A 12,493-nucleotide genomic window follows, 5' to 3' on the forward strand; every position below is an offset into this window, starting at 1 on the left:
TGGTTTTCCCAACTTGTTACAGTCGAAATAAGTGTGCTTGTTTAGAATTTAGACAATTTTGGTTTTTTTTTTTAATAATTACACTGTTGGATTTAAAAAATGCATCTATGACTATACTGAAATTATAATGGAGTAATATTATATTTATTTAAGGTGGAATAATATTAAAAATGATCTATATTATTATTTGATCTAATGATAACTTCAAATCCATTATAATGTCGTGAATGCACTCCAGCCCAACTGAAAGGCGCACAAACTGTTCAGTTACAGCGTTAACCGGTGCTTCACCTTCTGGAAACAGTTCTTCGGGGGGTTCTTGAACCCATGGCCATCTATAGTTTCAAAAAGAGTTGTACACTGAGATGGAATGAAATTGTAAAACCATCTTTGATTATTATAAGTTTCTCACGGGTAATATATAATTGTATCAGATTGTCCAACTCCCCAAGAACTTTTAATCGTAGTTAATCTTCTAATAAACTCATGAATCGAGTTGGCCTCAGCTTTCAAGAAAAATGAAACCACTGCACCAAAACCACCGTTGGAAAATTGGTGACTCGCATGGAGGTGTTGAGGATGGTTATCGAGTCCTGTAATTTATTTTTGATTATGAACATAAAATGTCGAAGATCATTGTAGGGATGAACCGGTACCGATACCATATCGATATCGGCACCGATACTCAGGGTTTCCCGATAGTATCGGATCGGTTGGTTTAATATGATACTAAACCGATACTCGTTTAAAATGCGTTAGATGGCACTACATGACATTTTTAGTTCTTTCAGTAATGTATTGATGGTGATAATATCTCATTTCTATGAATGTGAATCGTTATGATTTTTCATTTATATAAAAAGTACCTGAATTTAGTTTATCTAGTAACTAATAAGCAAAAATAGCTATAAAACTGTTGATAAAAATTTTGAAATGACAAAAAAAAAACTCAAAATTAGTTTCACAAATACTGTTTAAGTTTTGAATTAATTTAACTTTTTGCTTTCAATACTTATATGATAAATCACTAACAGTTACTAGAAATGTAAGAATAAAAGGGCCTCTCAGCATATACTAGTTAAAAAAGACCAGCCGTGATATTACTTTGGAAATACTTCTAAACATTGTACCAGAAGTGAGATGAGACTAGAAGTGAAGGGCTCTAGCATTGATAGTAGATCCTGGCACTAGTGAACAAATTTGAGGGTTTCACGCCGCTTCCCACGCGCCTACACTACTGAGAAAAAAATTGGTCGAGTTCCAAAAACATTTCCTACCCCTTTCCCCTCAACCTAAAGCCGCAGAACACGCACGCGGGTGCTGGAATCTAGTTCGGCCGTCTACCGCCACGAGCGTCTCACGTTTTGGAGGGAAAATTCAGAAACCGCTACCAGAGGGCCAACCGTTCGTGTGTTATCAAGAATATTCACTTTCGCCGAGTGAAGAATTTGGTTAGCTCAGTACTTCTGGTCTCATCTCACTTCTGATTGTACTTAGTAGCATAGTTCATGAAATTACTCTTAAAATTATTTCCTAGTATTTTTAAAACACATGTAAATGGCACTGTCCTACTAAAAATATCGGTATAGGTTGAAGTATAGGGTTTTTGGATCATAATGAGTAAATATTCGGTATCGGTTCCTGTTTGCACCGGTATCGATCGGTATCGGGTTAAGCCGGGTATCGGCCATCTCTAGTACCAGGGTAAATGACTTTTGAAACAGATTTGTGCTCGGACAGGAATCGTGCCACCTTCAACGCATTTTCGCAATGTCTTTGCATTCTTAACTCGAATGTTCTGAGACTCCGGCAAACGAGATAACAATCAAACGGTGAAGGCACCAGACCCATATCTAAATATATAATTAGTGACTATAACAAATTGATTGGCATTAATTTAATTAGATAAACACACTAGTTTGAACGAATTGAAGTGGCTCAAAGATTCTTCTTTCATTTGTAAGAATGGCACCCATGGTTACATCCCCAAGACCTATTACAATCGCATTGCGTCAAGGATTCGTGATTTTCTTAACAAAACCACGTTAATTTTAAACTCACCGTTTAAGAATTTTGTCACGGAATGGAAAACTATATTGACACCTTTCTTTAAAGGTCTCTAAATATTAAGAGAAAATATTCACTAATTTTTATTAGTAGAAACAGACATTCAGTATAGATAGAGGGGCTTTCTATAAATTAATTTAGGCAATTCGAAAAAATTATTTCAGTAACAAAAAAAATTAAGTTACATTATCCAATAATCTGACCCTTTGACCCCGTGAGTTTAAAACCTTTTTGAAACAAAAAAACCAATCTAAGGTTAAACTTTGATAGAGAACAAGTTGGGAAACCAAAATAAACCTCTCCGAGTCGAGACGTAATTAAGGGGTTTTTCTTAGATAATTAAATAAATATAATTGAGATTAATTATTTTAATCGTCATTAATTTACCTTAATTCTAGTTAAATCGTTTTAAGAAACTTTATTCCTTAAATCAATTTAAACATATAGCTATTGTTGACGTTTGAATTCAAGCGTATGCCTCTTAAACAATTTTTGTAAATTTAGGATATATAAGGCGATTAATTCACAGTAAGTGATATGAAAACCCGCAATTACGTGAACCTTTGGTGGAAGCCTTGCAATTGGGAGGCTTAACGGTTCTCGTAACAGTATCCGATCGCCGCGTACTTCTTAATCTTAACGATGGAAGTAGCAGCCACAGTTTGCTTTCTGCGAACACGTTTGTTCTGATTTGCGAGCGCGGAGACAGACATACAGACACGTCCAGCGTAATACCTCTCCGTCTCCGTGACGTTATCATCACCCGGAGAAGTAACAAGTTGGGAAACCAAAATAAACCTCTCCGAGCCGAGACGAATTTACTTTCTAAACACAGGTCCACCAGCCAATGAGAAAAAGCGGAAATACATAGTTCAAATTGGCGAAATATTGCCAAGGTCTTTAGCAAAGGCTTATGCGTTTAACATTTTCCTTTGTATCCTCAATAATTTTAATGAGGACCTAAAATGTATCACTGAAGGGTGTATTTAACTTTCGGCTCACTCTGAACCGTTAACACCTCCTATAAGAGGAGGCGAAACAAGGTCATTTCTAGTTTAAATCTAGAGTATCTTATTTCACAGACTCAATCGTTTCAACACTTGTGGCAGAGCTGTGCTAATTAATTAGTTAGCTAATTGAATTTCTAATTAATTAGCAACATTTACTAATTGAAAATGGTAATTGAATTTTAATTACCTTGTGCTAATTGAGAAGTAATTCTAATTAATTAGTATGAATCGGAAAGGTAATTATCTAATTAAAATTTAATTAGATTTAGGATTAACTAATTAGCCAATTGGATATTCAATTAATCTTTTACGCCAATTTGTTGTAAAAAATCGAGGAATTAACTCTTGATTCATCTATTTCAATATGAAAAAGCCTTATTATATCGATGAGGAAACCTTAGTGCTACTCTAAATTTTTCAGCTCCTCAAATATGAGAATACTAGTACTAGTAGAAAATTTCGTAGTTCGCAACTGCCCCATTTCGAAATTTCGACTGTTTTACCTACTCGAATTAATAGCAGTGCGCATGTATTTACTACTAAGGAGTCCATTATAGGAACTGTGGCAAGAAAATGAAGAAATGAGAAAAATTTTAAAATGACGGAAGGCTTGAGGCTTTTCTCATTTTTCGAGAATAATTCATGGCTTCCGTACCCGTTTTTCAATGGCATTAAAACATCACCAAAGTACTAAACCCATGAGCACTTCTAAACTTTTATGTTTACTTATGGTTTCTTTTTTACCTTAATTAGAAAATAGTAATTCTAATTAATTAGTTTGATAAATAAATGTCTAATTTCTAATTGAATTGAATTAGTTTCTATGTCTAATTGCTAATTTGCTAATTAATTAGTTCATAAATATTTCTCTAATTGCTAATTTACTAATTAATTAGTTCATAAATATTTCCCTAATTGCTAATTCTAATTCAATTAGTTGTCAGCTAATTAGCACAGCTCTGACTTGTGGATAGATGAAGAATTATCATCCATATTATCATAGATAATAAACACCAGGATCAGAAGGTCGGGGCAGAGCTTGCCGCGCTTTGTACAAACTGGGTAGGTTCTACTTCCGGAAACCAGCGCATGCGTACAGCGTAGAATCATGGATAAATAATGCACGTGGAATAACAAATTTCCCCACGTGCATTCTTTAAAGTTTTTATATAAACATTAGGCCTATCGGTTATCATCTTATAGTATCATATGAGCATATCTTGGCACTATGGCTTTAACTGACTATAAACTACTTACTAGAAACAAAAGAAGGATAACCCTTAAAGGTCAGGTTAATTTATACTTTAGTATTTTCAATAATTATTGAAAAACATCTTAAGCCTCGGTTTATATTAAGGGCCACAAGGGTGCCACGGGGCGGCGCGAAAATCGAGCAGGCAGACCTCGTCTGCGCATAAGCGGAAGTCAACTGCAGAAGTTTGGCGTGCGGCCCCCTCGCAAAAACGCGGCAAAGAGAGAAGCACTGCGGAAGGCATACCTTCCGATCCTTGTGTTTATTATCTATGATATTATCTAATTAATATAAAAAATGCGATTACACTATATATAAATGTAGTAAAGCTGAATTAAAAAGTAAACACCAAATTTGAAATGTTAATATCAAAAGATGTTCTTGGAATATTAAGATGAAACAGAGCTTTATAGCTACACAACTACTTAAAGAATCGTAATGCCGAAAAATATTTAAAATATTTCCATTTAATATTCTGCAAAAAGGAAATGTTATCGTTTTGTAAGAGATCTTATCATCCTACTCGCTTTATATTAACTTTGATGTGCGTGTAGTGTTTCGATTACATAGAAATAAGTTTATCTTAAATAATTAATTAAATATAAATGATATTAATTATTTTAATCGCCAGTAAATAGCTTTAAAAATAGTTAAATCGTTTAAAATAAAGTTGTTCCTATTATCTTTCGAAACTTTGCTAATATTGACGTTAAAAGTGAAGGGTACCCCTCTTGCCCGCTTTCTTCAAATTTTGGGGTATGTATACGATTCGTTTCCATTATAATAATAGATAAAAACGCATTCGCGTGAACCGATGGTGGAAGCCCTGCCATTGGGAGGCTAGACGTTTCTCGTAACCCTAGCCGATCGCCGCGTATATCTTAAAACCAAACGATAACGATGGAGAAGAAGCCGGAATGGACAAAGACCTGAAGATGGTGGTGCATAGAAGCTGGTGTCAATGTGGGATTGACGAAGAACAGAAGATGGTGGTGCATAGAAGCTGGTGTCAATGTGGGATTGACGAAGAACAGAAGATGGTGGTGTAAAAGCTGGTGTCAATGTGGGATTGACGAAGAACAGAAGATGGTGGTGCTTACGAGCCAGAAAGTACAGGCTAGTGTCCATGTGGGATGGACAAAGACTAGCAGATTGTGGTCCTTAGAAGCCAGTTAGTAAATACCGGTGTTGGCAGATGAATGGTCAAATTTCCGTGAACCGCGAACGCGTTCCGGAAATCGAGTATTTGTTTGCTCCGATTTGTGAACTGCGAACGCGGTCACGTGGGGTCTGACAGACAGACAGACAGACACACAGACAGACACGGCCAGTGTAATACCTCTCCGTGACGTCATCGTCACTCGGAGAGGTAAAAACCGTCTTAAACCAAGAACTCATATATGAGCTGAGAACATATGACTAGACACTTATGTTTCTATGAACTCATATAGTTATTGGGGTATTATAGGATTGCGTCAGAGACTGCGCTCACGGTATGCCCTATAGCTCAATTCTATCTTTGAACCTTATCCACTCTAATATTGGTACTTGTTCAAACCTTATTTACTAACCATTAAATACGGTGTCAAGAGCGTGTTATCAACAACCAAAATAATTTCAGGAAAATCTTTTGTAACAGCAAGTACGTCATCGATATTAATCACTTCCAATAAAGGATTGGTCAAAATTTCAATGAAAATCATCTGCATTATTTAATTGACATGTAACTTAAACATTAATTATTTCAAGTGATAAAAATGCTCCACTTTACCTTTGTATCCGATGTAATTTTATGGGCGAGATCGGTTACGTTTAAGGCGTCGAAAAAATTTAATTTGAACTTCATCCTCGAAGTTCCTTTCCTAATACATCTTGACGTTCCAACAAAAACTTGGTTTGAACACAAGATGTGATCTCCTGATTTCAAAAATGCCTGACTTAGAGCCATAATGGCGGTCATACCAGATGAAAATCCTAAACCTACAATTAAATTAAGGCATATTTTAATGTATAGTAAATAGGTTGCGCGGTTAATCATTGAAAGCATCCTTAATTACACGTAACCAGTGATGGCTATAGATAATTTTAAAGCGATTAACCTTTCCAATTATTATTAAATAAAATAATAAGTTACCGTATTTGGCTCCTTCGAGTTTAGCTAGATTTGATTCTAAATTATCACGACTCGGATTACCATCGCGACTATAAGCATACTTCTAGAAGTAAATAGTTAAATCAGGGATAGATGTGATTTTAGAAGTAGGAATGGAGAACGGTTAGTATTTACTTCAGTCTGACTCATAGCCCAGTAAAGAGCCCCCTCCCCCCTCGAACATGTATCGAAAATTTTAAACTATCTTATTGGCTCACTTAATCTACGTTTTGATGACGTTGCTGACGGGGACAACGAAAAAAACGTAATTCCTTTTTACCTCTATCGCTATGACCCACCTCTTCTTCCATACCCTCACGTCCCGGGGAAGGGGGTCCGGGAATTTGACACGCGCCCAGATTACTCTGTTCTCCATTCCTACTTCTAAAATTACATCTATCCCTGGTTAAATATATTTTAACGTTAATCTTATAAAATTTTTGTGTACTAACTGGTTTAGTATCCTCAGGGTCGCATAGAAAATTACACGAAGTCACAATGGGACAAATAATTGGCCGACCGTTTTCAGACTCCATCAAAATAATTTACTTTAAACTATAACCTTTTGGAGATAAAAATATTGTTAAAAAGAGAGATTTTCACCATAAAACCATTAGACTCTCTTCAGCGTTACGACTTACTTTTTCGAGTAAAGGTTACAATACTAGGTGTGCATAGAGAGTAATATTTTATAGTAGCATTTTAATCGCAACATCTACGTGTTTTTGAAAGCATTTCAATTTTACCATCTGTGATTCGAGTCTGTCAGAAGAATGGGAATTGGGATGAACTTACGAGTTTTGCTTCGTAGTCCTGAAAAAATACATTTACGCGCAAATCCTTGCAAAACAGGGACTCTGTTAAAAATATAGTGGTTGAAATTTACCATTTTAGTTTAAACGGTAATAGGAAATTTTTAGTTCTGTTCAAAATAGTGGTTGAAATTTACCATTTTGTATAAATGGTAATTGGAAATTTTTAGATCTGTTCAAAATTGTGTGTAAAATTTATCATTTCGTTTAAACGGTAATAGGAATTTCGTTATAATTGTATTGCTGAAATCTTTTTCAAAAAATTCTATAACTGCAGCTCCGCGGAAATGACAACAATACGGTTTGCTAGCTTTTCTACGGATTGGACATGACTTTCATCCTTACCATGGTTGTTTTGTTTGATCAAGTATAGATGCTACTCAACGTCCGAGAAGCTGAATAACCTAAGCGTTTCAGAGAGACCCAAAAGTTAAACACACATCAGAATAAATAAAATTAGGTCCCTCAAAAGAACCAAGCGTCATAACGGCTTCTTGGTCGCGGTAGTTAAAAGGTCTGCTCGTTATTGGATTATAGCTTCGGAGCTGCAATTTTTTTGTGCACATTCTCAATTTGTGCGGCTAGGGATAAGTAAGCTTTAGTATGAACAAAAGTTAACATTCATGCTGGCAAACGAAGATGTAACGAGAAGATAGTGTTTACACGCCAAAATAGCGGCGAATAGAGCTTTGAAAAATGCTTGAATAATTCATTAATTTTAATGCGTGCAGTAGCTTATCAATAAAGAGCAATAATTCGATTTCCAGGTAAATAACTTCGCGTGTAGATGAAGTCCTCTCGACTCCGAGAGATAGTATTTTCGTTCAAAAAACTTATTCTCAGACGTCAGTACTGAGTTGAAACGTGACTTAGCGTGATAAGCTTATGCTTTGAAGGATTTATCATTTTAAATTAAATTCTAGTTGGTTTAGGAACGTATTATCATGGATATGTATAAATACTAAAGTATTATGGACTCCAAACTTCGCCCAAAAGCTGGCCTCCCAAGCGGTTGTGAGGTTGCTCTAAATTGAGTCGGTAGTACCTAGGTCAAGTGGGTGAAAGCGTCTAAAACTATCCGGAGAATCCTGAGCGGTGAATTTGAAATTTTACCCATGCGCAGAATACGAATTTCTGCCTCACTCACAAAGATGGGAGAGGGTGGGGGGCTACAAGTCATGTTTTTCTCCTAAACGGGCGACTAGGCAAATTGTCTTGTAGAAGGTAAGAGATGGAGTAAATCATACGTTAAGCATAGATTTAATTTTAGAAGTAGGAATGGAGAACGGTTAGTATTTACTTCAGTCCGACTCATAGCCCAGTATAAAACCACTCCTTCCAACATGTAACGAAAAGTTTAAATGGTCTTATTGGCTCACTTAAAACTACGTTTCCATGACGTTGCTGGCGGGGACGGCGAAAAATACGTAATTCTTTTCACCTCTCTCGCTATGACCCGTCTCTTATTTCATACCCCCCTTCCCGCAGAAGGGGGTCCGGGACTTTGACGCGCGCCCACATTACTCTGTTCTCCATTCCTACTTCTAAAATTAAATCTATCCCTGTATTTATATATATCCATGGTTTGAACATTCTAAAACCAGAGTGGGCCATGGATATGAAAGGATGAAAACAGATTTTATTCTGTAGGAACCGGCTACATAAGCGGTAAGAAAATAAGTCTAACCTAATTATATCAAACAGTTCTGCTTTTTGAGCTTCAATTCGCAGTTGGATCCATTTCGCCCGTTAATTAATGAGAATTACGAATTCAAATTCCGAGTGTAAGGAGAGGAGATAACGTATTGGCTAATCGGACGACGGGGAATTTTTGGCATAGGCCAAAGGGGTTTCTTATTCACCCATTAATCTTACGTTTCCAACTCCCTATTTGTTCTTTCTTCCTTGGTCTTCCACGAGCTAGTTTACCGAATTATCTCTTGAATACGCGTGTGTTTTACTGCATAGACAAGGTTTAGGTAGTGATACTTTTAATCTTCAAGGAAAGCTGCGAATAGCTTAAATGCTACGTTCAGATAATATATCCCAGGAATAAATTTAATTTTAGAAGTAGGAATGGAGAACAGAGTAATCTGGGCGCGCGTCAAAGTCCCGGACCCCCTTCCTCGGGACTGAGGGGTATGAAAGAAGAGGCGGGTCATAGCGACAGAGGTTAAAAAGGAATTACGTATTTTCCGCCGTCTCCGTCAGCAACGTCATCAAAACGTAGTTTAAGTGAGCCAATAAGATAATTTCAAATTTTCGTTACGTGTTGGAGGGGGGGGCTCTTTACTGGGCTATGAGTCAGACTGAAGTAAATACTAACCTTTCTCCATTCCTACTTCTAAAATCACATCAATCCCTGATTTAACTATTTACTTCTAGAAGTATGCTTATAGTCGCGATGGTAATCCGAGTCGTGATAATTTAGAATCAAATCTAGCTAAACTCGAAGAAGCCAAATACGGTAACTTATTATTTTATTTAATAATAATTGGAAAGGTTAATCACTTTAAAATTATCTATAGCCATCACTGGTTACGGCTCTATACTGGGCTGTTAGTCGGACTGAAGTAAATACTAACCGTTCTCCGTTCTTACTTCTAAAATTACACCTGTCCCTGATTATACCTTAAAAGAACGGCTTTTTTATAAATATAAAGGGAAAAATATTAAAAAAATAAATGGTCTGTTATTACAAAATAATTAGCATTTAGAGTCTTAAACAAGATGGCCCAAGGGCTCGTAATAATAGCCATATCGTACGAGTGAATAGCCCCTCTATACCTGTTATGTACGCGATCCATAAAAAACCAACTGACCTATTATTTAGTCTACTAGCTGATAACAATATTGTATAAATAGCAAGCCAACCTTTGTAACACCATCAGTTATCGACGAGTCTCCTAGTAGCTTAGATCCTCTATTGTATTTTAATCACATCGACAATAAACTATGTTTAAGTTATTTTAACAGTTGTGTCATTATTAATTGAACACAACAAATTGGCGACGGAGGCGAGATGCATTAAGTAGCCGTACAAGTAACAAGCACTTCCCGATTTACGACGCTATCACTGCCACGCAAGAAGATTCCCAGAAGAAACCAGGCTCATCACGACAGAGACAACAAGTTCCAGAGTAACTATGTCAATCACTAGTCAATTCGACGAAGAAACTGAGTCATGGACGCTTTATACGGAAAGGCTGGGTCAATACTTCATAGCAAATAGCATAACTGAGGAAGCAAAGAAGAAGGCGGTGTTATTGACTGTCATTGGATCAAAAACGTACGCTACCATACGGAACATAGTCGGACCAAGCAGACCCACAGACAAGACGTACGACCAACTGATCAAAGCCCTCACTGATTACTTTAATCCGGTACCATCGGAGATTGTAGAACGATTCGTCTTCAACTCCAGAAATCGACAACCAGGCGAGACCATAGCGAAATATATCTCCGAGCTGCGACGTATTAGCGAATTTTGCAATTACGGAACTTCATTGGACAGCATGTTAAGGGATCGCTTGGTATGTGGATGTAACGACGATTCATTACAGAAGAGACTACTAGCCGAGGATAACCTTACTCTCACCAAGGCTATGTCCATAGCACAGGCCATGGAACAGGCAACAAATAATGCTTGCGTCATGAGAAGTCAAGGAGGCACGCGTCATGTCGAACCAGTACAGGCAGTAGCGATACTCTCGAAGAAGAAACGTCCTAACCGAAACACTAAACCCGGCCAGAAGAATCAGAATGGAGACTCTAGAAGCGAACAATCATGCACGCGGTGCAACGGAGATGGACATTCTCCAGCCACGTGTCCATTTAAAACTTCAACTTGTCATCACTGCCGGAAAAAGGGACACATTGCGAGAGCCTGCCGTAGCAGTCGTCCAAAAAGGAACGAGACGCAAACCAATCAGATCATTGATGACAAGGCTACACATCCGGAATATGATGTATTCGCACTGACAAGTACATCCGATGAAAACGAAGTCTACCAACTACCTTCCAGACAACAAGATGATGCTGCACCAGAGCCATATCGGATCAACTGCACGATTAACGGCGTTGACGTCAGAATGGAGGTGGACACCGGCTCAGCCTTTACACTAATGCCGAATCACCAAGCCCTGGGTATCATCAAGAAGGACGACCTAAAGAAGTCGAGCGTAGAATTGAAATCATTTTCCGGACACAAGATAGAAGTGGTTGGAGTCAGTCACGTGAAGGTGTCCTATCATTCAAAAACCGAGATTCTGCCAATCATAGTGTATCAAGGCAAAGGACCGACGCTATGTGGGCGATCCTGGACGTCTTCTAGCCTTCCGATATTACGAGAAGACGTAATGACCCAAGCTTCGGCAGTCAAGTTCCTGTCCAATCATGACGTCAAGCTACAAAAGATCCTGAAACGATATGAGTCAGTTTTCGATCCGAAAACAAGAGGCGTTCTCAAAGGAGTAAAGGTACATTTACACCGGAAGGAAAACGTTGAACCTCGATTCTTCAAGGCCAGGACAGTTCCATACGCATATAGAGACAAGGTTGACGAAGAACTCCAGAGGCTTGAAGACGATGGAACCATCACGCCCATACCATTCGCGCAATCAGCGGCACCTATAGTACCTGTGAAGAAAACAAACGGCACCATTCGAATATGCGACGATTTCAAAGTCACGGCGAATCAACAGATTGAGACCGAGAAGTACCCACTTCCCAAAGCAGAGGACATCTTTGCTAAACTTGCTGGATGCAAAGTCTTTTCGCGACTCGATATGCGCGATGCATACAGTCAGCTAGAACTTGATGATGCTTCGAAAGATCTAGTCGTCATCAACACACAAAAGGGACTGTTCCAGTACAATTACCTGCCTTTTGGCATATCGTCTGCATCGGCAATTTTTCAAAAGCACATGGGAGCTCTGTTGAGAAACCAGCCCAACGTAGCTCCATTTCATTATGGAAGACGCCAACTTGAAGCTCAGACTGGAGAAATGTCAATTCGCTAAGAAATCAATTGACTTCCTGGGTCATCATCTCGACAGCGATGGATTGCATCCGCAGACAACGAAAATGGCAGCTATCACGGACGCTCCTGAGCCGATGAACCTCGAAGAACTGAGATCATTCCTGGGGTTATTGAATTATTATTCTAAGTTCGTCCCCAACTACGCAACGGAACTAAAAC

At 38.0% G+C, this 12,493-nt stretch overlaps 1 protein-coding gene across 2 annotated transcripts; it reads right to left on the bottom strand.

The window, feature by feature from the left end:
* Positions 1 to 1,567: 1,567 nt before the first annotated feature.
* On the bottom strand, positions 1,568 to 7,298 carry LOC149703019 (cystathionine gamma-lyase-like). Of its 2 annotated transcripts, none has more exons than XM_089865808.1 (5): positions 6,934 to 7,298; positions 6,464 to 6,545; positions 6,101 to 6,309; positions 5,901 to 6,032; positions 1,568 to 2,119 (listed from the first exon to the last, which is right to left on the bottom strand). In XM_089865808.1, the coding sequence occupies exons 1-5, from the start codon at positions 7,015 to 7,017 to the stop codon at positions 1,997 to 1,999; spliced, it is 630 nt and encodes a 209-aa protein (XP_089721934.1). In that variant the 5' UTR covers positions 7,018 to 7,298; the 3' UTR covers positions 1,568 to 1,996. The 2 variants fall into 2 exon arrangements, with proteins under 2 accessions (XP_089721934.1, XP_089721935.1); XM_089865809.1 differs by lacking the exon at positions 6,934 to 7,298 and adding an exon at positions 6,617 to 6,646.
* Between the last annotated feature and the right edge of the window lie 5,195 nt (positions 7,299 to 12,493).

This window comes from Phalangium opilio, unplaced genomic scaffold (genome assembly GCF_054372755.1).
Source record: "Phalangium opilio isolate 3A_F unplaced genomic scaffold, DU_Popi_V2 ptg000017l_1, whole genome shotgun sequence".
Classification (NCBI taxonomy): Eukaryota; Metazoa; Arthropoda; class Arachnida; order Opiliones; family Phalangiidae; genus Phalangium; species Phalangium opilio.

What these genes read in the sequence shown, in the direction of transcription:
- LOC149703019 (XM_089865808.1), bottom strand. Translation starts at nt 7,017, where the DNA reads ATGGAGTCTGAAAACGGTCGGCCAATTATTTGTCCCATTGTGACTTCG. An exon ending in ACCCTGAGGATACTAAACCA is followed by an intron (nt 6,546 to 6,933) that starts GTTAGTACACAA and finishes ATTTACTTCTAG; the next exon opens with AAGTATGCTTATAGTCGCGA. An exon ending in AAATTACATCGGATACAAAG is followed by an intron (nt 6,033 to 6,100) that starts GTAAAGTGGAGC and finishes TAAATAATGCAG; the next exon opens with ATGATTTTCATTGAAATTTT.